The 27,041-nt window shown below is 39.0% G+C and overlaps 1 protein-coding gene across 1 annotated transcript in view; it reads left to right on the top strand.

The window, feature by feature from the left end:
* Window positions 1-27,041, top strand: part of NCKAP5 (NCK associated protein 5) — a 946,230-nt gene that overhangs the window by 434,558 nt on the left and 484,631 nt on the right. The window contains exon 4 of the mRNA XM_084893312.1: window positions 14,836-14,899. Coding sequence (XP_084749438.1) covers window positions 14,836-14,899 — 64 coding nt within the window. The remainder of the gene's footprint in view (window positions 1-14,835; window positions 14,900-27,041) is intronic.

Below are 27,041 nucleotides of genomic sequence, written 5' to 3'. Positions count from 1 at the left end.
GCATGTACACAAAGTTTCATAGTTTATATGATTTCTAGGAGTATGTCCAATATAAATTAAGTCACGCTGACAGTGGAAACAATAAGACAATATACAGAAAGCAATATATTGACTGCAGGCTAGTTATGTATTCTAGAAGGAAGAAATGAGGAATGTGCTCAATTTAAAATTTTAAGTCACAGTGATCATGGAGGGTCAAGAAAATATGAAGAAAGCAAGATATTGGCTCAATTCTAGCCAAGTGTTTTGACAAGAAATCTCAAATGGAGTTAGTCCAATAAAGATAAATGCAAAAATTATTGGGTTAAGAAAAATAAGATCTGGTTGTATATCAGGCCCAAGTAAAGATTAATTGGAAAATAAATAGAAAGCATTTTCCAAAGAAATGGCAAGATGTATGAAATGCAAATGCTCAACCCACATGGTAGACTCTAACAACTGTTTACTTCTCTGAGGACACCCGGAGCCCACAGCAGGGAGGAGATCATCAGAGTCTGTGCTACCTGACCCTGACCCCCAGGCCAAAGCTGAGCAATCCAGAGTGTGTGTGCTACCCAATCTCTGCCAATCAGAATCTTATTCCATGGGATTGAAACTGTGAAACTGCTGGGGAATGAGCACCAGGAGATCCCCATACCTGAGCCAGAGAGGGTATCATGAGAACACCCGGTAAAAAGGCTTATAAATTCTTGCTACAGGGGCCTGGAAGGTGCCCTGGTTCCTGTCTTTCCTAAGACCTACTGGTTCCATTGCTTCTGAAATATCAAAAACTGTTTAATAAAACACCCCAACTTTCTCATTTTACCTGGAGTTTGTCTCTGTTACTTGTAACCAGGAGAAACTAAATGCCTACCATTCATATGGAAAGATTAGAAAGGTCACAAAGCTCAATAGTGAAAATAATTCTGAAAAAAAAGTAGGTGAGCGTGGTTCTGATAGGTAATGGACTCATCAGAGTGAATTGACACATGATCAAAGCATCAAAAATACTCTTACCAAATGCTATAGGGAGAGTTATTAAGTTGAATGGCTTATGAAAAACAGAACATTTAGTCCTGGCCAGTGTTTCTCACCAGTCAGAGCATCCACTGGCCCGGCACCATAGTCTGGGGTTTGATTCCCAGTTAGGAGCCTATACCTGGCTTGTAGGTTCAGTCCCAGGCCTCAATTTGGGTATGTGCAGAAGGCAACCAATTGATCTCTCTCTCTCTCTCTCCTCCCCCTCCCACTCTGTTCTCCCTCTTCTCTCTTTAGCCCTCTGTACCTTCCACTCTCTCCAAAAATCAATGGAAAAAATATATTTGGGTGAGGATTAATAACAGCAAAATCAGAAAATTTATAGTGCTTATAAAGCTTGATAACAGTTCACTTGGGTAGAGACCCGAGTTAGAGGGCCTGATTATGGGTCCTGTCTATAGACAGAGTTCCCGGACCACAGTCATCTAACTCCTTCGCATGTGCAAGTGGCCATGCATGTCCCTGCAAGGAGGGTGGTGGTCACAGGAAGTGTATTTGAAGTCAATATTCTTGTACTAGAGCATCAAAGCTGCACCTTATCTTGCACTTAACATCACAGTAGACTTCGTAAGAAGAATACAAAGATGAATATGAATGTATTAACAATGTATTTTTCTCGCTAAGATAATGGTACCTGTGGAGGTTAGATAGGAGTGTGCCATTGAATCATTCAGATAATCTTCTTGAGCTCTCTTGAGAAATGGCATGCAAAAGATGTGAGTTCCTTAGATTAAAAAAAAAAGCATTGCAGTAAATAGTTTATAGTTCTATAGGCATAAATTCCTGTGTTTGGCTTCTGACTTTTTATGGCTCTTACCTTGTGTGAAATGTGACTGCAATTTCTTCTATAAAGGATTCCTTGAGAAGTAAACAACTCCTGCTGAAAATATATTACACTCTGCTTAGGGAACCCATTCTATTTTCCCTTGAAGTGTGTATATTTTTATACAGAGATGGATTATATTCAAACATATGTAGCTGATAGACTTTGTATTAAAATATTAGTATATCTGAATGTATTTACTAAGGTTGTATTAACAAAGTGCCACAAACTGGGTGGCTTCAGCAGGGAAATATTGCCTCACAGTTCTGGAGGCTAGAGGCCTGAGATCAGGTGCTGGCAGGTTGCTCCCCTCTGAGGGCGGTGAGGATGTGTCTGTTCCATGCCTCTGTCCCAGCGCTGGTGCTTCGCTGCCAGTCTTCAGTGTCCTTGGCTTATAGAAAATCACCTTCACCTCTGCCTTCCTCTTCACATGGTGTCTCCCTTTCTGTATCTATCCTCATTGCCCATTTTTTTCTATGTTTCCAAGTCCTAATGGATGACCCCATTTTAACTCATAATCTCTGTAAAGACCCTACATCTAAATAAGATCACATTCTGAAATTCCGGGGTTAGGACTTCAACATGAATATTAGCGGTACACAATCCAACCCGTTACACTAAGTATAGACACATTATTTGTTTTCTGAGATAGAGTGCTCTGTAACTAGAGGGGTTAGCCTTAGTCATCATTGTATTTTCCAAAGAATCTACCAGAGTGCCTCCAACATCGTGGCAGTATATTTGTGGAATGAATTCATAGCATTGCCAATCTATCCTAAAAGCCACCAGTTTACTGAGCAGAATTTACCTGGTGTGTGTGGCCGATTCCTCAAATGAAGGAAGAGCTTTTATAGCATCGACTGTGCTTCCTTGATTACCTCTCCGACTTCTTCCTTTAGGAACTCACAAGCCTTATTTTTCCTGAGCTGAGACAGATGGCTTAAATCAACTCACAGAAACTGTCTTGGGACCTTCATGAAAATAGAGACAGAATGAGATTTCAGGGTCATTGATAACTGAAAGCCATGGAAACTAAATTAATTGTCACATAAGGGCTATTGTCACCCACACCCACAGGTATGTAACGCTCCTCAGAAGACGGTTACCATGTGTTTTCTTAAGAAGCCCCTTTCATGTGAATTACATATAGCCCAGTACTTTTTAATGTTATCAGAATTAATGGAAGAAAATTATATATTGTTAATAAAATTATGTTGTTTTCCAAATTTTTCTTAATTGCCAGAAATAAGATAGACCTATATGAGTCTTTTTAGAGAAATTTTAATATCAGGGCATAAGTATGGTGGCAGTGCATATAAAAACATTTCTTAGAAAACATGGGAACATAAAGAGCCATTCAGCAATCTGTGTGTTTTTTTCAGAAGTGAAAATTAAGTTTAAGAAATTAAGTGGTCCTTCAATGATTCATGAGAAGTGTATCTCAAGGGAATCTTTTTTGAAGTCTTTGAGCTGACTTTACACTCAAGGAAAATGTTAATGCAAGAGTTAAGAAATGAAATTTATATACTAAAGTCTGAGGAGTTTTTTGCTCTGATATGTACTTCAGAAACATACTAGGTACGAGAGTTTATAGATTTTATTGTGCCTCAGACAAAGAGAGAAGAAGGGGAAAATGGGTTGCTTTAATTCTATATGGTGTTAAGTAAATCAGTAGAGCCTGAATTTATCAGAAATGTTGTGATGAAAGCATGTAGTGAAATCTAAGCTCCAAGCATAAAGACAAAAGGAGGAAACCAAGAATGACAAGTTCACTTCTTCACTGGTTCATTTATTTACTAACATGTACATCTGAGATGTTCAGAATGCTACCTGCGTGGCAGTAGGAGTAGGGATTTCAGGCAGCTTGTGTGGTTTTATTGGCACATTGGTTAAGTTCTGGGCCATGGGACAGACCTCTGATGCTCAGTATAGGTGAAGGCAGCCTGTGATCTTGCCTCAAGTCAATGAGAATGTCTTTGCCCTGAAGCCTTTCATTCATTGAGGATGTATTTTTCTCTGTACACACAGGACCGTAAAGTCCTAGCCCTCTAGGTCTGATAGCTCAATAGTGGAGAGAAATAGGCAATCGCGATATAGAGGATGGAACAAGTGACTGTACTAATGAATCAATAAATCACTAAATGAAAATGTGTGTGCCAGTGAGACTCCATTTTTGAGACTGGAAGAATGTGTTCAGTACAGAACAATTTTGAGCATACTTACATGGCATAAAATTTAGAGAACTTGTAGACAATAATCTAGAAATGTAGAAAATTAGAAACAATATTAGAAAGCTGCAGGAAGCTCAATAAGCACAAACATGTGGATAAAAGATCTTCAAAAAAGCAGGCAACTAAAATGAGGGTGTGCTTTAGTTTTTACTGATGACCTCTGTATTCCAACACATCAAATTCTTTTTAAAAAAAATCTCCAGTCTCTTTGTGCCTGTGAGTAAGGAGAGAGCTTGTTCATCAACACAGCACAGCCTTATGCAACTCCCCCTCTCTCCAAAACTCAGTGGGGAGTGCGTGGTGGCCCTTTTGAGTCCTGTTACCTCCTAGTTATTGCCACACAGAGTCATGTAAAGGTCACCAATTTCAACTCACTGGCTTGTATGCATTGTGGATGTGAAGAGATTCCCTCAAGTATGTCATAAAATGGCAACTTAGGGTGTTTGAAAGTTTGGGGGCCAACGCTGACATTATGTATTGGAAACAAAGTGAGTGAAGTACTTTCTTTCATCTGGGTTGTAGCTCTCAAAGTTTCACTAAAATACCCTCTCGTCCTGAATATCTGAGTGGATGAGTAATTAAATAATCTGCTTCGGGAAGGCTAATTAGTTTAACCATTACTCAAGGCCTGCTGCCACCGGTCTCCCCATCTGCCCCTTCACAGGCGCACCTGGCACTCGGCATTGTCCTGCCTCTGTGGTGGGCGCCTCCCCAGGCCGCCTCTGTGCACGGAGAATGGAGCTCAGCCTCCGGGGGAGCAGACCTGCTCTCCTCACCCGCACACCAGGTTTCCACACGCTTATTCTTGGGCCCGCTCGGAAATGGGGAAGGTAATGATTTATTGAAACTTTCCCCCAAGATTTTAGAGTGTGACTCTCTGCCCCAAAGAATAAATGAGAGTAATCATCTATCTAATTTCCTTGTGGGTGTTGTGTGAGATCTTTGTAGGGAAGAAATATGGAGGGGTGTTAATTGAAACAAAGCCCCTGCTGGATCAGAGTCTGTAGTGGGAGTTTCATTAGTGTTTTTCTCCTACTCAGTCAGCAATGCAGGCTGTGGGACTGGGAGCTCACTGGGAACCGTTATATCAGCGGTTTTCCTATTGAGTGGCATTCAAATGGTCTAGGATGTATTTTATCCTTGGAGACACAATCATTTCTCGCATTATTTGTGCTTTCTTTTCTAACAGCAGAGGCAATGGTAACAGGTGATGGTATATGCAGGGGCACAAGTTCTAACAAATGAGATGTTAATTAAATATATATTTACTAGTAGCCCATCGTGCAATATTGCACACAGTAGGCCGCCCGCCACTTCTGTGAGCCAGGGAGAACTGCAGCGTGCCGTTGGGAGCCATGGGCATGCTTCCACTGGAGGCAGAACTGAGCCCCTTTTGCTCACGGGAGCTGGGAGGGAGCCATGATGCTTCTATGGGAGCCAGGAGGGACCCAGGCTGATTCTGTGGGAGGCGGGAGGGAGCTGTGCTGCTCCAGCAGGAGGCTGGCCTGCTGTCCCCTCTCTGGGCCTGCACTCAGCTGCAGAGGCTGATGGCTGGCTCTCCTGTCCATGTCCCTGTTTGCTTCGGCTCCAGGGGCCTGGCCCAAGCCTGAGTGCAGGTGGCTTGCCAGCCCTCCTGTCTGTCTCCGTCTCTGCTCCAGGCCTCACCTGCATACAACCTCCTCCTGTCCGGTCATGACCTGTTACTAAGTCTCAGGCCTAATTTGCATATTTGAATATTTCCATATATATATATATATATATATAATTTGCATATATATATATATATATATATATATATATATACACACACACACACACACACACACACATATAACTATTTTACAAATTGGAAAAAAGAAGTATCCTTGTAACTTAAGAGCCATGGCACAAAAGACAGGTTTTCCAGCCTATTTGAGCCCGTTTCCCCACAGAATGTAGGGGAAACTTCACTCATCAGTGATTGCACTGTGAACCAGGAGATTTTCAGAGATCTATAGGTCAAAACTATTTTTATAAGAACACTAAGATATGACTTGCTTTTTTTTGCTCTCATTTTCTCCTGGGCATACAAGGTTGGCCAGAGGCTACATTTTCTCCTGGGCATACAAGGTTGGCCAGAGGCTACTCAACATGGGACATTGCAATGTACTAAATACAGAAGCAGATATGAGAATCCAGATGTTGTTTTTGTTAGCCAGACATTGCAGGCATTTGCAAAAGTATAAAACTGTGCCACTTTTTTGTGTGTGTTAATCTTAGTTTTGAAATCTATCTTACAAATATTTCATAATTACATATAGTTTATATTAATTAACCTATAATGGGATTATTATTTTTACTTCACATATAATAAGGTATATTTTAAACTCTCCATTTTAATGCCAAATATAGTAAACATCGGTGGATATCACCCTCATAAACAAAAGTGTGTTGGAGTCCTCAATGATTATTCTAGAGTGTAAAGAGCTTCTGAATGCAAAAAGTTAGAGAATCATTGGTATCTGTGTGTCGTGGAGTTGATTACAATATGTATCCTCTTCATAGGATCGTTTGAGGTTTAAATATTTCCTGTAAAGTATTTAGAGCAGTGCTTGACATAGTAACTCTTCAATAAATAGTAACCATTGCTATATTTTCAAGCTGTGACATGATGCCTTGCAATGGCAAAGGCTGAAGGAGTCGGTAGGGTATCCTTAAAGGAAGGGCCTGGATAAAATCATGAGCCAAGGTGCAGGAGCTACAGTGGGACTGAAGCCCATCCTGTCACATTCAAAAGACTGAGAGAACACAAGCAAAACATGCAACAGATATATTTTTTAAAATGAAGGTATTTATTTATTTATTTTATTGATTAAGGTATTACACATCCCCCTATTACCCTCCTCCCCTCCGCTCGTGCCTTCACACCCCTAGTGTCTGTGTCCATTGGTTATGCTCTTGTGCATGCATATAAGTCCTTTGCAACAAATATTTTTTACAATTAAAATATTTGTGGAGATAGCCCTATTTCCTGTATGACCTTTTGCTAAAAAGCTTGACATTTTAAAAATAACTTTCATAGAAATAGCAGAATGCACCTTCCCATTGAAAAAAGGTTAAGTTTTACTTTTTGATGAAATTATTACCTGATATTCACTTTTGGACACAGCTTTCAGTGCGGCTTTGCACAGTGTTGTTGTGCTGGCTGCATCTTGGGATGTGGCTTGCTTGGGTGCACTCTCTGTCTATGAGACCCTGAGCTCTGAGAGTTTGAAAACATTTTATTCATTGCTATATCCTAATACCTAGAACTTTGCCAGACCTAGAGTAAGTTCACACTAAGTATTTACTGAGTGAGTTAAAGTTCTCATCATCATTGGATGGTATAGTCACAGTTAGCAGAATATTATAAGTAATTAAAATAGAATTTTAAATACTTTAGAATAAAGGAGTTTAACCTAACAACCAGAACTAACAGAAGTCACAGTTAGGGAGGCTAATATAGGATTCTTTAATACCACATGTCTTTATTACAGTAAAGGATGCTGACTGGATTTATACCAGGCCCAGGTCATTTAAAAAGCATGTTATACTTCATTTTTTAGAAAATCGAAGTAGAAATCGCACAGATGAGCTGGCAGTATTTGTTACAATGCCAGCTTGCTTGATGTGCCTTTGGAGCTGAACCTTTCCAATGCTGTGTGTGTGTGGAGCAGTCTGGCGCAGTGGCACTGAGAAGGCATAGGGATCATTCTCCACGCTCACTGGGTGCTGGTGCTGCTCTAGCTCCAGGGCATCCTCAGGGGGGACCATCTGCCCAGTGGGGAGCAGGGCCGCGCAGTGGTTCTATTCTTACCCATTCGGGGCGCATGCTGGCTTCCTTGGTGGCAAGGGAACACTGGTCTGTCTCCAGCGGGCCTGCCTTCCACACTCATGCAACAGATGGTTCCGCATGCCCTTCCGTGGAGGTCCGCACACATCCCACTCCCAGTATATCCCCCTTCGCAGGCTGCTTCCTCCTGGGGAGCGTTTTTCTAAATGTGCAGACGCTTTGGGTCTTTTCTGGGCCTTACCAATGCCAATGTCCGGTTGGCGTCCCTGAGGACAGCCTTACCATAGGCTTCACTTGCAGAAGCATCAGCGATATCCCGAAGATCCAGGGTTCTCATCTATCATTTTGTTGTTATTTATTATCATCTTTCGTTGAGAGTGTCTGGGTCTTTATATTGTAGGACTTTAGAAACTTGGGATTAATTCTCCATTTAGGCATAACATTAAATAAGAAAAAAATAGCTCTGTTTTGTTTCTCTTGGAGAGAAAACTCTTATTTTAACAGAAAGAGAAGTCAGTACTATCTCTTTTGTTTAGCTGTGTGTATATTGTTTTTGTCCTTCTTTTATTCCTATTCTGTGATAAGCGTCCACAGCTCTCAATGAAATATCCCATGGCATTTGTTTTGCAGTCAGGAAGTCAGTATCCCCTTCATAATGAGCTACTGGCTCTGCTACAAATCAAAACAAAACAGTGATGCATGGCAAAGGCACAGTTGTCAGTTTCTAGCAGATGAGCTCAGGCCTTCAAGCAGGAGCAAGAGTGTGAGTGTGCTTAATTTTCCTTGGGTAGCATGCGAGTCAAGGATTCTTTATATTTTACACAAAGCTGTTTTTAAGAACCCTGAATTTGCATGAAAAAGATGCTGGTCCCAGTTGGTTTCACACATATATTGGAACCATGGGGGTTTGAAGATATAGTTTGCTAAGGAACGAGTAAACCACAGTCAAATGAGATTACTATAAAAAAAATTAGACAGATCCATTTATTTTTAATACTTTAACTTGATTATTTGAGCCCAGAAATGTTAAGAGCTAGAAATTCTGAGAATTGTATCGACAATCTATCACTTCCTTAATTTTAATAGATAATAATAACTCTTCTTTCATACTAAATACAAATACAATTCCCCTGACAAAAAGTCCTACTAACAATAAAATATACACACATGGGATCCCAAGGATTTCAAAAATTGAACCTCAAAAAAAATATATTTTTGTTGTTCTTTAGCCTGAAACCCTCTTTTCAAGGGAACTATTTTAGAAGCCTGGCACATGAAATAGCTCAAAATCAGGGTGCTCTGCTATAGTGGGATTTAGCTGGCACAGCCCTTGCCCCAACCCTTGGCTGTTACTTTGAAATATGCATTACATTTCCCAAATAAATGATTTAAAACAATTAAAGAGACATTTGCTGTATTTGCTGTTTTTAGGAATTGTGCTCCTTGACCACCTAACTTCTTTGCATCACATAGCTAGCCTTCAGCAATTTCCCATCTCCTAAATGAGGAGGACTAGTTTGTAGAGCTAGGATTAGGGGTTGTCTTTCCTGTGATCCAGACTGCTCGGAGATTCTCCGTGTTTACATCACACACTCCGCATGGTTGTTTGAAATTGGGCACATCTCTGTTCACGCAGTGGTAGGTCAGCTCATCGTTACAGTTGATGTTTCTAGTTTCTTCACATTTTACTCTCTGTTCCTCCAAATCAAATGCCTGACATGCTGCTGCTTTGGAGATGACCCTTTTATGTTGGCTTATTCACACTTACTTTATTGAATGCTAAAAAACATAATGTGTGGGCTGATCACAAAATTTTCTGATTTATTCATATTTTTCCACTTAAAAACTATGTAATGGCTAAAACCATTGCAGTTTTCTTGAATTAAATGAGATTTGACAAGCACCTGCACCGTGTGATAATTGCCAAATAGGCAATCTCTTTTAAGATAAAATAGTGATGTTTCTAACCTATAAACTGCACTAGTTGTTGAAGGAAGATCGTGCTAAGATTAGATTCTCGGTGTTTCTAGAAAGTCTTCTTTATGCTAATTGCTCTTGTAAAAAGTTATCATGCTATTAGCATACACACACACACACATATCTATATATAAAAATGTATGTAGAGGCCTGGTGCACGAAATTCATGCACTTGTGGGGGAGGAGTCCCTCAGCCTGGCTTGTGCCCTCTCATAGTCTGGGAGCCCTCAGGGAATGTCTGACAGCAGGCAAACATCCTTAGCACTGCCACAGAGGCAGGAGAGGCGGCTGCCCCCTGGTGGTCAGTGTGTGTCATAGTGACTGGTTGTTCCACTATTTGGCCAATTTGCATATTAGCCCTTTATTATATAGGAGACACACACACACACACACACACACACACACACACACATATAATCTTTCTCTGGAGATTCAGCCATCAGGAACGATGAATGATGATGCCAGGAAATTTTTCAGAACATTCCTCCATTTCTAGTTCTGTATCTTCTGGGCAGAGTTCTCAGAGTGTGGTCCTGGGGTCCTGGCTACTTCCGAGAGCCTTTCAAGGAACCTGCGACTTCAGAATTACTTTTGTAACCACAACAAGGTGTTATTTGCATTTTCCACTCACATTCTTACATGGGAATTCAGTGGAGTTTCCTTCAGACTCCACGGGGTGCCATCACAGTAGGTTGAATGCAGAAGCAGGTTTGAGAATCTCATTTTCTTCTTTTAGGCCAGACTTCAAAATATTTGCAAAATTTTAAAGCAGTTCCATTCTTCTCATTACATTTATTTTTGTTTTGGAATATAGGCTTATTTTTTTCATCACAATGTTTTACTTGTGTGAATATGAGTTTGTTATTATTTTTATTTTTAATGAATTATTAAATATTTTTAAAACTATCTGTTTTCATCAATAGATATAACCCACATAAACTTAAGCTCTTTGGGACCTCAGTAATTTTTCAGGGTGTATAGGGGTCCTTCCTCAAATATTCAACTATTGCTATTCTATTAGCCCCCTATTCAACATTCTTACACAGAAATTTACATTGTTGAAGCTTACTTTTTACCTGATCACCTGTGGAGGCTATACTTTTTATAATTTTAAATGTATGTAAACAAGCTTTTGTGGCCACCAGAACTAGAAGGTACCCTGTGGGTATCCTTGTGTATTTAAGTGTATGTGCTGTATACCATGTACCATGCATATTGTACATCATGTAAATGCAAAGTGGTATTATTATTATACTAGGCCATTGGTACTTGGTTGTGTGACTGATTCCTTATTTAGAAAATCACCAACATTTCTTTTGTTCCTACACAGTGGCCCTTAGTAGGTGTTGCAGAGATGAACTAAATATGATCTCAGCATTCAGGAAAGCAGCTATGAGGTATTAACTACACCACAACTGACCATGCACAAAAGTATATTAATGAGCTTTTTTTATTATTACTTTTTAATTTATTTTTTTTGTTGTTGTTGTTGTTGATCTTAGAGAAAGGAAGGGAGAGGGAGAGAGAGATGGAAACAATGAGGAGAAAGAATCATTGATTGGCTGCTTCCTGCATGCCCCCACTGGGGATTGAGCCCAAAATCTGGACATGTGCCCTGACTGGGAATCAAACCCATGACCCTTCAGCCACAGGCCAACGCTCTAGCTATTGAGCCAAATCAAATAGGCTCAATTTTTGTTTTTTTAGCTGCTACTATTATGTTTGAGGAGGGGTTTATTGGCTTATTTGGAGGCAAACATATCACTGAATAAACAATTGAGGAGAAGATAGTTTAGACCAGAGTTACATGAGTCTGTACTCAGTACACAGAGGAAGCCAGGGCTGAGGTGAGGGGTTGTCATCCTAACCTTAGTGTCATCACATGCGTCATAGGAGCTCTGGGCTCCGGTAACATGCTAGTGGTTTACTTAGGTGGTGGGGACTAGGGCAAGTTCACGTCATGGTTATTCATCAAGCTGTGCACTTGTGGTTTCTTAATCTTTATATGTAACATTTTAATGAAAAAAGTACAAAAGCTAAAAATCTTCAATTTAACCTATCACTGCACAATGTTAATTGCTTACAGTATGTACTTTAAAATATTTATGTGAAGGCTCCTCGATGCTTATTGTCAGTCCTTAATTTTCTTAAATCTAAAGCTTTCCGGTGGGTCATTTGTTCAGGACCATGGCAGTGAATCAGTTGGTGCTGAATTTTCAGTTTGTAAAGAATCTGATGAAGTCGCTCTTTCTTCCTCTCTCATCCCCATCTCTATCTCCACCCCCCTCCCCCTCCCCCTCCCCCTCCCCATCCCCATCCCCATCCCCATCCCCATCCCCACCCTCATCCCCATCCCCATCCCCATCCCCATCCCCATCTCCATCCTCATCTCTCATCTTCATCTCTAGCTCTCTCATGCTCTCGCGCTCGCTCTCTCTCTCTCTCTCTCTCTCTCTCTCTCTCTCTCATAATGATTTTAGTAAAAATAAAAGGAAGTGATCCAACCAGTTTAAAAATACATATTTTGGAAAAGTTTTTAATCAAAGTAATAAATGTACACAGTATTTATAAGTTTGTACTCCACCCCTCTTTCCCTACCTCCATATCTTTGCCCTGCAAACCACTTTCCATGTGCTAGCTCTATCTTCTGTATTTTTCATTCTTATATCTACAAAATATATCTGTGTTTTATTTCTAGATTTTATCACTTTTGGCATTTTAAATTGTCTTCCTAGTATGAAGATAAGGATTTAGTGCTCCTATACCACCTATCTCTCACACTTCCCTTCTTCCAAATGTTTTCATTGTTATAATTTAATTCGTTAAATTAATTATAATAATAAAATTTAAGTAAGTAGTGTTCACAGTTGATTGTAATAAAATTCTAGTTTTGAATTTCTGGAATAACTTCACTCTTTCCAAGAGTTATTAATTGCCATTGGCTTAGATTTTCATATTCCAATCCCAGGTTCTTAAAAGACTTTTCCATTAAAAGTCTAAAAGTTCACTCAGTAATTACAAACACAGAGGTTAATTTACTTTTTAACAGCTTTGTTTTTTCTGAGAATCATCCACTGGAGACTCTTGGTTCTCTAAATTCCTACATAGCTGTTTGTCCAGCATCATAGCTGGATTCCTACGGAGCTGTTTGTTACCTGCTACTCATCGCTTCCTCTTTATTTTTTGGGGTGAAGGTATACTTCCCAGTGAGAAAGAATTTATAGATTAATTTGATGCAAAATTTGACACGATATTAAGCCTTCTGACTCATGAATTTGGTGTGTGTGTGTGTGTGTGTGTGTGTGTGTGTGTGTGTATGTATTCCTTTAATTGTTCTAAGCAGTGTTTTCTAGTTTTCAGTGTATCTGTGAAATAAAAGTTAAAGTATTTTGTTTGTGATACCATTACAAATAAACTTTTAAATTTAAAATTTAAAATTAGTTGATTGTATTATGGGGTTAGGGGTTGATGTGGGGCTGGATCCTCTCGATCCTCAAGAGGAACCTCTGCAGTTGACATATCCCTCTGGATATTTTGCACATGGGTGTGGGACCAGCCTGTTCCACCTCTCTACCCCTCTTTTCAATCTCGATGTGGCTTCTTTATATCTTTAGTTGTAAGACTTCTGTTCAGCTAGATTTCACAAGGTTCTGAATGATGGTTCCGTAGTTTAGTTGTAATTTTGATGTGGTTGTGGGAGGACTTGAGGACCACATTTACCCGCACTGCCATCTTGGCCAGAACCCAGCCCATGCCTTTCTGGCAGTCATGGGCATTTCAAAGGTTCAGTTAGGAGAGGAGAAACCCTCTCACTATCTGAGAATTGAGTTGCTTTCTCAATGCAGTTAGCTGATCCCAGATAGAGGGAAAGTTGAGGAATGTAATATTATTCAAATACTCATAGTTTAACATCTTCATAGAAATAGAAACGTTTAAGTGACAAGCAGAAACATTTCAGCACCCATTGCTGAATCTATCCTGATTCTGCACCCCCTTCCAAAGTTCTCTGCCCTCAGCCTGCACCCACTTGTGAATACTAAAATCTGAGGATTACTGGAAAAGCTTACTCACCCTTTTTGTCATTTATCAACATTTTAAAGAATAATTGAAAAGCTGTCCAAAATGCAGATATCTATCTTTTTAAAGTATTCTTAAAATCCCTTGGGATATTAGCTTTTTTGGAAGTGAAATCAGAATTACAATTATAAAAGATACGAAAAGAACCTCTTTGTATAATAAAATAAAGAATACTAAAATAAATAATCTGATTTTTCTTTCTACATATTTCCTAGATCCTGAAAAACTATATGCAGAATTTTTCCTGGCTCCTGAAAAATGATATGTAAAAATTTTATTAGCCTTTGAAGTAAGGAAAACCTAATTTTGATCCCAATATACTACATACCAGCGGGGGCTTGGCTTGTTACTTAGCTTCACTGAGCCTCTGTTTCCACATCTATAAAGTGGGGATAATAAAACGTACTATTATCAGGCTCATATAAGATCAAGTAAAAGTTTTCACAGGTGCCTAATACATAACAAGTCTGCAAATGATTTTCTCTTATATTTCAATAATGATACAGTTATTTTTTGTTTGCTTTTTAAAATTCAGTATCAATATAAAGCAACAAAGATATAAGAAAATTAAAAATATATATGAGCAAAGTTTGTATAGAGAGGACACAGAAAATTTATTTACAAATGTTATAAGTTAATGAACTTAAAGTTTTGTTCAACATTTCTTTGGCTATTTTTGAACCCCAGGCAAAAAATAAAAATAAATCTCTTTCATGACACTCAATGAAAACAATGCACTAATGACCACTCACTTTAAATATTTATAGAAAATGTAGTGGAGGAAGTGAGCTAAACCAAGGAAGGAGTTCCTCTGAGGCCTCAAAAGAATGTTCTGAGCCTTGCAGTGCACCGCTCACCCCAGAAGAATGGCCAAGTAACCCTGCCCTCTGTCTCTCCAGGGAGAAGCTGGCTGTGGCCCGACTGCAGCGAGAAGTTGCCGAAAGGAGAAGTGAGGGCGCCATGGTAAGTCCTGGCTAGTCTGCCCTGATCCTGCACCCCCTCCCAAAGACCTCCATCCTGATCCTGCACCCCCTCCCAAAGACCTCCATCCTGATCCTGCACCCCCTCCCAAAGACCTCCATCCTGATCCTGCACCCCCTTCCAAAGGCCCCCACTCTGATCCTGCTCCCTCTTCCAAAGGCCTCTATCCTGATCCTGCATCCCCTTCCAAAGACTCCCACCCTGATCCTGCACCTCCTTCCAAAGACCTCCACCTGATCCTGCACCCCTTCCAAAGGCCCCCATCCTGATCCTGCTCCCCCTTCCAAAGGCCTTTATCCTGACCCTGCACCCCCTTCCAAAGACCTCCACCTGATCCTGCATCCCCTTCCAAAGACTCCCACCTGATCCTGCACCCCCTTCCAAAGCCCCCACCCTGATCCTGCACCCCCTTCCAAAGACCTCCACCCAGATCCTGCACCCCTTCCAAAGGCCTCCACCTGATCCTGCACCCCCTTCCAAAGACCCCCACCCTGATCCTGCACCCCCTTCCAAAGGCACCCACCCTGATCCTGAACCCTGGTCTCCAAAGGACTCTGGTTTGAAAAGCGTTTTGTCTCATGAAGGACAGCTAAGAAAATATTTGCTTGCAGCAAACTGAATGCTGTATTTGTACATAATGTGTTTATAATGTAGTATGGACAACTCTGCCATTTACAGAGAGGAGAATAAGAGAGAGAGAGAGAGAGGAGAGAGAGAGAGAGAGAGAGAGAGAGAGAGAGAGAGAGAGAGAGAGAGAGAGAGAGAGAGAGAGAGAGAGAAAGAGATTATGAAAAATAACTATTTGGGCTTTGAAGAGGATGTTCAAATGTTCACATGGTAATAAGGCTTCATTTTCTTGGTCTACTGAATGCCCAGGCTTCCAGCTGTGAGCTCAATATCCATAAATGAGCAATCTTAGATTTTCAGATAAGGACAGTTAAACGTGAGTCAAGCATCTCAGTTCTTTAGACCTCAAAGGCATACCACCCTAAGGGACACTAAGATGTTTGCTAATGTCATTGTATATAATTCTTTTCTTCTTGCTGTTTAAAGGGCATCTCTCCCTATCCTTTTCAGAATGTGTCATTTAGAAAACTGCGTTCTGAATTGTACTAAAAGTCAGTGTGGTTGTTTTGGTCCATTTCAACTTCATTTTATGGGTGGTCTTTGCCAGAGTATGTGCCTGTATTCTACTCTAACATCGGAGATAGCTGTCTGGCGACCCATGTGCATATGGGGATTAACTGCTGCTGCTACCTCTGAGTGGGGAAATTTCATGCCAGATTTCTCCCCACTTCTGACAATACAATAACACATGTACAATTTTTCAGCAAAAGAATTAGCTCTTTTTGAAAAATGAAGTGATGCATTTTTAGATCCTGAAAGCTGCTGCCATTTGATTTCATGAGAGTTAATTGATAATCAAGCCACTGAAAAGAGTAAGATTTTAAAAATATGCTGGCCTCACACTTCTCTGAAGAGGGATAGCAAAGGGCTGCAGCAAGGGGCTGCATGTGAGTGGCCCTGGAAGGCGCCTTGGCCGTGGAGCAGCTAAAACACTCATGGGATCATGTGGTTTGCTGATCTTAATGCAAAGAGGACCGTGAATGTTCAAATAATATGAAGCATCTGCTCACAAGCTTTTTAGAGCAATGAGTTGGAAATAAGTTGAAGAAAATGAAGGTTTAGTCTAATGCACATGTGTCAAACACAAGGCCCGTGGGCCAAATCCAGCCCGCCAGGCCTTGCAATGTGGCCCGCACCGCACTGTCATCACTGCACTCCGCTGTCAGTTTATGACATTGTCAGTTTATGACTGTTCAGTAAACCATTCGGCCCGCGATTTAGGCTGGATTTTAGATTTTGGCCCCTTCTCTGATTGAGTTCGACACCCCTAGTCTAATGGTAAACTGAAAACCTTCAGTCTGGTGTTTTCCTGCCAAAGGTTGAGGGCCAGGACATTTCCCAGCATTTCACTCTTTTGCTCAGGGCGTGTCCCTGCTCCTCAGCTGTGCTCCGCTGACAGCGAGGAAGGCTTCCTCAGGTCTCGGTTGCTTCATTTTTAAAACTAGGAGTTGGAATTGTATGATCCATGATCCCATCAGCTTCGTGGATCATGCCAATGGACATTTTATTCATAGAAAGATTGTATGATGGTGAGCTCTTTCTGATAACAACTAAATAATAGTTAAGCTCATAAAAAGAACAGGACTCTGAAGAGTATATCTTTCTGACTTTGACAGTGAATGGGCTGGAGATGAAATCCCAGATTAACTCTCTTGTCTTTTACAAGACAAAACTTTCTTTTAAAACATTATAGAAGTAATTGTTCAGTGCGGAAAATACCCAGAAAATATAGACAAAATGTAACTTTGATTGCTGTAAAATAACTTTGGAAAAGTTTCGGTGTTTCATTACTCTTAATTTAATGGCGGTAATGAAAGAGTCACGTCTATGCATTGATTGATTTATGTGTCCAGTAACATTCTAGGCACTGGGGAACCAGTGGTGATAAAAAACACACAAACAGGAAAGAGTCTGAGCATTTACATTCTAGCAGTTGTGGAAACAGACATTCCATGTAATTGGAATGTTGGATGGTGGGAATAGCCATGAGAAATAATACCAAGGTAGGGGACGTGGGAAGTTTAGGCCATAGCTATGTTCATTTCAGTAGTAAATCACTGAAAAGTTAGTATTTGAGCAAAAATCAAAGTGGGTGCGGGAGTGAACCATGCACCCCCTTCCAGGAGGAGCATTCCAGGCAGAGATGAGCAAGCGCAAAGGCTGCTGCCTGAGGAAGCATGGGACAGGATGGCCAGGGTGGGGTGAGGGGGGGTGCATGGTGGGTAGAGGGAAAGGGCAAACAGGAGAAGATGGTGTCAGAGAAGGGATGGGGCTGAGGGTAAGTCACCAGTGACCCCGGGCTTCCCTGGTTCCTGCTCTGGGTGACTGGAGCCTTTGGAAGGCTGTGATATGATTGGAATTACTGCTGTTCGTATCACTGTTATTTCCCCTTTCATAATTTATCACACTTCCATTCCATAGAGACACCATAAGCCCTCATTTTCTTTAATGCCCTTTATTCTGTTTGTTTTTTAATATTTTCCCCTCTTTCCTTACCCACTAGTCAAATCCCCCTGAGTTTTCTACTTAATTATAGGCTTGAGCTTTTTCTCTTAGGATTCATTTATTTCTGAAGTCCTGTTCTTTCACCTGACAGCTCCTTAAATCAGGCAGTTCTATTAATCCTCCAAATTTAATTCTGGCTGTTCCAAGCCCAGGAATGTAGTCACGTCCGTAACAACCAGATCACCTCTTGTTTTAAAAGACTACTATATATAGTATTCTATATTTTGATCCAAACAAAAAGAGAAATGGTGTTCAAAAGTTATTTAAGCAATATTTTCAAAAAAGTTATGCAATTGAGGCAGGTACAGGCAGTCCTTGGGTTATGTCAGACTCGATGTATGTCCTTTCATGGTTATGTCGCCATCTCCCATTTATCTAGTATTTTAAAAAAATGTTCTGTCATTTCGACGTATGTATATGTGCTTTATGTTTTTCATTATTTAGTTAGCATGAGTAAAGGTCAGGAATCTTTTTATTAAATTGTTTTTACTGTTTCACTTCATTACTGCTGTGTATATGCTCCATGTGAGTGACCTAGGTGCTTATGTAGGTGGGTTCCGACTTATGGCGAAAATCGCATTACGTTGAGCTGTAGGAACGGATCTCCAACATAACCTGGGGACCTACTGTAGTTATTTTTAAAACCATTAAACCTGTTATAATTAATGAACCTGTTATAAATAATGTCTTTAATACAAAGCATGCCTTTATCATAATTTGACTTAATGCAATGAATCTCTTTACTTATATGTTCTAGGAATAGTACCCAAGGCACCATTCTTTTGGTATTTATTTTTTTAACATACTTTTTACTTGGGAATGATTTTAGACTTTCAGTAAAGTTGCACACCTGCATACCCTTTAACCAGTTTTGTAGTGTTTAACATCTGAACATAACTATATAATTATCAAAACTAAGAGATTAACATTGCTATGTTAGTATTAACTACATTCCAGACTTTATTGTAATATCACCAGGTTTTCCAATAATGTTCCTGTTCTGATCTGGATGCACTCCAGGGTACCACACTGCCTGCAGAGAGGTTCCCTTTGATGACTAGTTGACACGTGTGTGGGAGGAAGAACATGAGCTTGAGGATGAGATAGGTCTGGATTCAAAGCCTAGCTCTACCAGCTGATAGTTGTATGACCTTGGACATGGTATTTTATTGGTTTGTATGGATTCTGCATGCTCTATGTTCTGTTAACTCAAGTCTTTGGGGAGGCTTTCTTTCAATATTAGATGTTTCATATTTGCTTCTTTTGTTCTTAACTCTCCCTTCCATGAAATAGTAACTACAAACATTGTTTGCATTCTTATCTTTCATAATTTTTCACAAATGGCTATAAGATTATATTTCTCTTAATTCTGGGAAATTGTGTTTCAGCTTGTGCTTCCTCTCACAGGCTCGGTTTACTGCAAGATCTATTCTGTCCTTCAGACTCCAGTGTCATCTTAAATTTTGTTTTATGTGAAAAGATCCATTCCACTCAAGAGTTATAAAGATATTCATTCTCATGATCTTCTAGAATATATATAGTTTTTATTTTCTGCATGTAAATCTTTGAAAATTCAGGGTAGAGTTAAATTGATGCGAGGTAAAGATAAAAATAACATTTTTGCAAATCAATAGTCATTTTTCATCATTTATTGAGCCAGTTAACCTTTATCATAGTCCAAATACCCATGTCAATATGGATGTCAATATATATCAATTACTGGACTAACCATACTCTTCCATTCACTTTTATGGAGAGAGATAGAAAGAGAGAGAGAGATATATTGGGAAACTGGCTGCCTCCTGCATGCCAGGGATCAATCAGCCACCCAGGTACATGACCTTGACCAGGAATCAAACTTACAATCCTTTGGTGCTTGGGCCAATACTCTAACCACTGAACATACCATCCAGAGCTCTTGTGATCATATTTTTTTCTGCAAACTAGTAAAGACAATTTTACTTTTTGGATAGAAGTAAGAGTTAGTAATATGTATTTGTTAAATAGCAAAAAATAGTTTATATGTACCTATGATACAATAACATATCTTAGAGAGAATATTTCAGGTTATATACAGTGGTGCCTCACACAACGAACTTAATTCGTTCCAGGAGCAAGTTTGATATGCGAAAAGTTCGTTATGTGAAACGCGTTTTCCCATAACAATACATGTTAAAAAAAATAATTCGTTCTGTAGCATAAAATATGCTAAGATGACATAAAAAAAAATATGCTAAGATGACATATTTTTATTTAGATACATCTAAAAACATAATTTTTTTTAAAAAAAACACACATTTTTTTAATTTTAAGACAGACTAAGTAGAGTCTACCGAATCTTGCACATCTTCATCCATTTTCTGCTTTTTGGCCAATGGTTTCATGAAAAACCTGTCCAAAGTTCGCTGTGCGAGGCGTTCGTTATGCGAGGCACCACTGTAAATGGGGACGGGGGTGTCCCTCAGCTTGGCCTGCAATGATGCCAACATCTTGCACCCTGCAGGCCTCTGGCCAGAGGCCAGCTTGCCCTCCCTCCCTCTGTGGGCCAGGAAGCATGGGATGCTGGGACTCATTGCCAGGGTGATGCCACCAGCATCCAGTGCCCGGGCCGCTATGGGTGGCACCATCTTTGTGATGGAATGATAGTTAATTTGCATATTACCCTTTTATTATTATAGATAGGATGGCTCAAATAGAATTGCTGTTTTCTTATGTTTATTTTTGTTTTATTTTACAAGAATATTACTTCTCCACACTGTTCATCTTTGTTTTTGATTGAAGAAATATTTGCATCTGCAGAGCACTAATATCCTACCAAGCATAATTTTATTAAAAATGCTTGGGCTATAATTATTCAGTACATCAATATTCTACGTTTCTTATCATCCCTGTGACTACTTTATATTTGGGAAAAATAAAGATACCACTTCTTCATTACACATATAAAGGCACTAAGGAGACACAGGGTCCCTGCTTACCTGGTTAGAAGATGCCCTATTTCCTGCATTCACCTATTCAGACACTGGCCTGGTGTTACCCTACTGTCCTACAGCTAAATTCATAACCATGTCTCTTTTTTACTTATTTTTCACAATGCACATCCAAGGAATAATGATCAATGATTGAGATACTGACAGATGGATAAGGAATTTGAGAGAAAGAAGAGTTTGAGGATGTAGGGAGATCAGGACGTCTGGACTGTCCTTGTTGGAAAATGAGTCAGACTTGCAGTATCAGTAGCCCTCCCCAGGTCTTGCTCTTCAGTGCCACAGTGTGGACAGTCCGCCATGGCACTAGTCCTGGAGTTGGCTGGGTTAGCTGATACTAACATGGACAGAACCACTTGGAAGAAACTTCCCTCCTGGGCCTGTATCTGTTCCTTGTTAATTAAAAAAAATAAATTATTTCTTTTAACTTGAGACACATGAAAACTGGGACACTGCACAAAACCCAGGGAACTATCAGGACTTTGGTGAACTATCAGGACTTTGCCCAGTTTGCCCTTTTCCTTGCCATTGCTGAGCAGCTGTTTAGACAGCTGTGGGTTCTGGCCTGCGACAGGCAGAAGACTGCCAAGAGGGAGAAAGTCAGTGTTTGAAAACCCAGGAGTAAGAGGGGCAATAAGTTGTAGTCCCTAAACATGCCAATTTTGCTAGCTTTCTTAGGGTCAGACATGGGTTTTGGTAGAATTAGAAAATGGGTTTTCACACTAGCCCAGTGTGTGCTACAGCTTATTTCTAACTGCTAGTAGTCCAGGTCGCAAGGTTAGGATAGGGAAAGGTGAATTAAGCTTTTAAAAAAATTGAGGTAAAGTTGACATATTTGTTTTGGGTACATAACATTAGGATTTGAGGTAATCACAATAAGTCCGGTTACCATCTATCACCTCACACAGTTACCCCCCTTCTTTTTTCTAAACATGCAACTCTTTAGCTCTCATCACAAGAAACATGCAAGTTTCAAAGATGTAAAACACTATTACTAACTACAGTCACCATGCTATACATTATGCACTCGGGAGTTGTTTATTTTATAACTGAAAATATTTAATTTTGACCCTGTCCCACCTTTAACAACTATCAAACTGTTCTCTATATCTTTGAGTTCAGTTTTTTTTTTTTTAAATATATTTTATTGATTTTTTACAGAGAGGAAGAGAGAGAGACAGAGAGCTAGAAATGTCAATGAGAGAGAAACATCGACCAGCTGCCTCCTGCACACCCCACACCAGGGATGCACCCGCAACCAAGGTTCATGCCCTTGACCGGAATCGAACCCGGGACCCTTCAGTCCGCAGACCGACGCTCTACCACTGAGCCAAACCGGCTTCGGCTGAGTTCAGTTTTTTAAGATACTACATATAAGTGAGATCATATAGAATTTGTCTTTTCTGTTTGACTAATTATTTTACTTAGCATAATACTCTCAAGATCCATTTTATATTATTGCAAACAAAAGGATTTCTTACTTTTTTATGGCTGAATAGTATTCTGAGCAGGCCTCAATGAGTAAACATTCCTTCCCCTTCCTTCGCTCTCCCCCACCTCCTCCTCTTCCTTCTTCTCCTTCTGTTTCATAGACACTTTAGAATTCTTTGTTCTATTTCTGTGGGAAAATGCCATTGGAATGTTGATAGGGAATGTCTTGAATTTTCAGGTTGTTTGTTTAGTATGGGCATTTTAACAATGTTCTTTTTTTTGATCCATGAGCATGGAATACCTTTCCATTTCTTTGCGTCTACTTCAATTTCTTTCATCAGGTCTTATGCTTTTCAGTATACAGTTCTTTCACCCCCATCATCAAATTTATTCCTAGCTGTTTTCTTTTTTAAATTTTACTGTTTATGGAATTACAAATAGTAGAAAATACATCTCTTTTTTCCCACACTTTATTTTTTGATCTAATTGTAAATGTAATTGTATTCTTAATTTTTCTTCCTGCTAGTTTGTTACTATCAGTGTATAAAAATGCAACTGATTTTGGAAAAATCTGGGATTTTATCAGCATGGGAAGTTAGCACTTGTCTCTTTTTGTTAATTTACTGGTGTTAAAAACAGTCAATGCAGCTCAGATTAAAGTCTCATCCAAAGAGAAAAGCATCATTCTCAGGGTTTACATTGGCTAAAATATACCCACAATATATATTTGGACAAAAGGCCAGGAGTGTGTGGTGTTGTTATTTCCAATCCCCCCTCCCCCCCTTTCTTACAAAAGCCAACATAGTAAGTTATAAAGCCAAGTAGACATGACTTTCTAAGAGTTTAGAATGGTAGGTACTAAACTTTAGGACAGGTTTTGGAATATTTACTAAGTTTTGGAAATAGGTCCTGCATTTTGCTTTGCTCATTTATCTATAGAACTTATCCAGCAGAGAATAATAAATGGAGTCTTAGCTCCATGAAATTTATAACATAGAATACTTATTATACAAATGCATCAATGTCATACTTTTCATGATCCCTGGCTATAGTCAGTGATATCAGAAATCAGTAGCAGCCAAAAAATGGATCACTTTGAAAATTTCAGTAAAATATTTTAAGTAATTCATTTTAAACAAACACAAGGGAAATTAAAAATATTTCAGCTGAATGACTCTGAAAAGACTATATATACACAAACTTATGAGATATCAAATTAATATTTATGGTGTAATGCATCACTTTAAATGCATGGAGTAGATAGAAAAAGAAAAGATTTAAATTGATTAATCTCCAACTCAAGCACTAATAAAGAATAATAAAATAAACCTAAAGAAAGAAGAGAAAGAAATAATGGAACAAAACAGAAACTAATGAAGCTGAAAATTAAGAAAGAAACTAGAAAACATTTTAGCAATAGTAATTTATTCACATCACATAGCAATCATAAGACAATTAGACATGTGAGCACTGGGTATTTGATGGTATTAAGGATTATCATTAATATTCATTTATATTCTTGGTATTATGGTATTGGTTCTTTTTAGTACATATTGTTTAGGTGTACATACAGAAATATTTACCAGTGAAATGCTGTAATGTCTGGGTCTGCTTCAAAATAATTTTAGAAAAGGGAAGTAGGTGAGTTTAGATGAAAAAAAAAAAAGGCCATGTTTTATAACTGTAGAAGTTGAGGGTGTATTATGCTTTTCTTTCTACTTTTATAGTTGTTTAAAAATTTATATGCTATTTTAAAAAATATGCATCCTAAAAGCTGCCAGGCTCTGATGATTTTACAGCAGAGATCAAGTGTACGTTTAGTGTGGAGATACTATTTATACAAACTGGTGCTGAAAAAGACAATGAGAAAACTATCCCCAACTCACTGTTTTAAAATATACAACATTTTAGAAAAGTTAAATATATATGAATTGCAAAGATAGCACAGAGATTTCCCATATGCCGCATACCAAGATATCAAAATCCCCCAATTATTAACATTTTGCATTTGCATTGTACACTTGTCACAGCTAAAGAACCAATATTGATACACTATAGTTTCACCTAATGTTCTTTTTCCATTTCAGAATCATATACATTACATTTACCTGTCATATCTCCTTAAGATCTTTTTGGTTGTGACAGATACTCAGATTTCCCTAGTTTTTGATGAATTTGGACATTTTGAGAATTGGTTAGGTATTTGGGGGGATTTGTCTCATTGAGATTTGTCTGATGTCTTTCCCATGATTAGATTGAGATATATTTTTTGGAAAGTAGACCACAAGTTAAAATGCCTTTTACTTACATCGTATCAAGGTTGCATATTATCAATCATACTTATCACTGTTTAGATGAGCCGTGGTCACCTGGCTGAAGCAATGTCTGTCAGGTTTCCACTGTGATGTGCCTCTCCCCTCACCCCCTTCTTACTGTCCTTTTTAGAAGAAGTTACCATGCACAGCCCATACCTGACATGGAGAGCATTGTGCTTCACCTCCTTAAGGGTGAGGTATTTGCATAAATTATTTTGAATTCTGCCTGGAACATTTGTGTATTCTTCCCTATTTATTTGTTCAGTTATTTATATCACGATGCATACATAGCTATTTATTTTGGAATTTAAACCAATATAAACTACTTTATTGTGTTGCTCAAATTGTTCCAGTTTTGGCCATTAAGAGTTCTTTTAGTTGGGAAATTTATCCCTCTGCATACTCCTACCATTGTGTTGTTTTTTCTCCCTCCCTCCCTCCCTTCCTCCCTTTTTTTTTTCTCCCTTCCTTTTCCAAGGAGCACTGGTTCCTTTTAATGCACAAAAGTATTTAAAACCGAGATCTGAGTGCTAGGTGTCAGCTCGCTTTTATGAGGCTTCTTTCAAATGATATTTATTTCAGGAATGCAATGATAGCTTAAAATTAGACAATGCATTAATGTAATTGACACCAGTAATAGATCAAATAGAGAAAATGCTATCTTAATAGATATAGAATAACATTTGATGAAAGTCAATATCAGTTTATGATAATTTAAAAAAAAATGTAGTCAACCAAGAATAAAAGGGAATTTCCTTATTGACCAAGGAAACTTATTGATAATCTTCAGTATACATTGTGCTTATTGGTGACATGTTAGAAGCATTCCTTTGAAAATCTGTAACCAGAGCAGGACTCCTGCTCTCACTGCTTTTGTACATTGCTGGATGTCTGGTCCTAATAAGTGCAACCAAGAAAGAAAATGATAACAGCGTTGGGAATAAAAGCACAGTTTGTATTATTTAAAAATAATGATCATCTAAATAAAAATCAAAAATCAAAGGGACTCTTTAGATAAATTTGTAGAGGATTGTTGGATATAAATAAAATGAATATACAAAAATCAACAAAATTCCTACTTATCATTCATTAAATTTTTCTAGGTGTACTTAAGAAGATAGTGCTTAAAATAGTTTCTAAAAAGGCATACATTCCTTTTTAGGACTATATTGATACAGAAATTACTAAACATTATAAAGTTAAACCAAAATTAGTGGAGAGATAGATCTATATTCTTGGAGGGAAAGGCTCAATACCATAATTATATCAACTTACTCCAAAGTGATTACACATTCCATCTAAGTTTTTAATTTTGAAGAACTACAATTTATCTATTTCTTTATTTTCTAATATATGTTGGTTTTATCTCTAAGAAAGCTTTGAATTAGTTTTAGTGTTGTTTAAGGAAGGGGTCCAATTCATTATTTTGCACATGGCTCTCCAGTTTTCCTGGCGTCATTTATTGAAAGGCTGTTCTCCCCCACTCCCCGCCATTGAGTTGTCTTGGCACCTTGTTAAAATCAGTTGACATGAATGTGAAGGTTTGTTACTGGACTTTCAGTTTTTTTCCTATTGACCTCGATGTTTGTCCTTGCGCCAGTAGAGTACTGTCTTAATTATGGCAGTAATAAAGTGACACAAGTACTGTGGTATTTTAAGTTTTGAAACTGGGAAGTGTACATATTCCAACTTCATTCTTCTTTTTCAGAAGTTGTCTTCTAGGAGTTGGCATCTATTGATTGCCTTTTTCATTCCATTTTAGCTCCTGTTTTTCTTTTTGTTTTTTTTTTTTTTTTTGTATGAAGAGTAATTTTCTCAATGATAGTTGAGCATGTGTTGTGAAACTCTGGATCTTATTGGAACCTTCTGTGTTGCCAGGCTTCCATTGACAATGCCCCCAGGAGAAGCGGGAGGCTCTGCCTTGTGAGTGCTGCCAGGTTAGGGAAGAAGCCCAGGTTCCCCATCAGCCTCCATTGATACCCAAGGTGGCGCTTCTCATTGCTACTGGAAGTGCTAGCTCTCCACTAGGCCTGCCCTGATATCACCCCACCCAGGTGCGAGAGGGTAGGAGTGCCTGTTACTGTTCCCACATTGCCCTCACTGACACTAAGGGTATTTGGCCTCACTACCACTGAGCAATGGTGAAAAATGCTGTCTCTCCATTAGGCTCCTTTGACATCACCCTCATGGGGAGAGCCTGTGGCAGGGAGGGCTGATTCTGGGCAGAGGTGGAAGTCTAGACTTCTCAGGTGGTCTCAC

Source organism: Pipistrellus hanaki (genome assembly GCF_964339955.1).
Source record: "Pipistrellus hanaki genome assembly, chromosome: 8".
Classification (NCBI taxonomy): Eukaryota; Metazoa; Chordata; class Mammalia; order Chiroptera; family Vespertilionidae; genus Pipistrellus; species Pipistrellus hanaki.
Note: the sequence above shows the minus strand (reverse complement) of the source record. Positions and strands in the feature narration are given on the sequence as shown.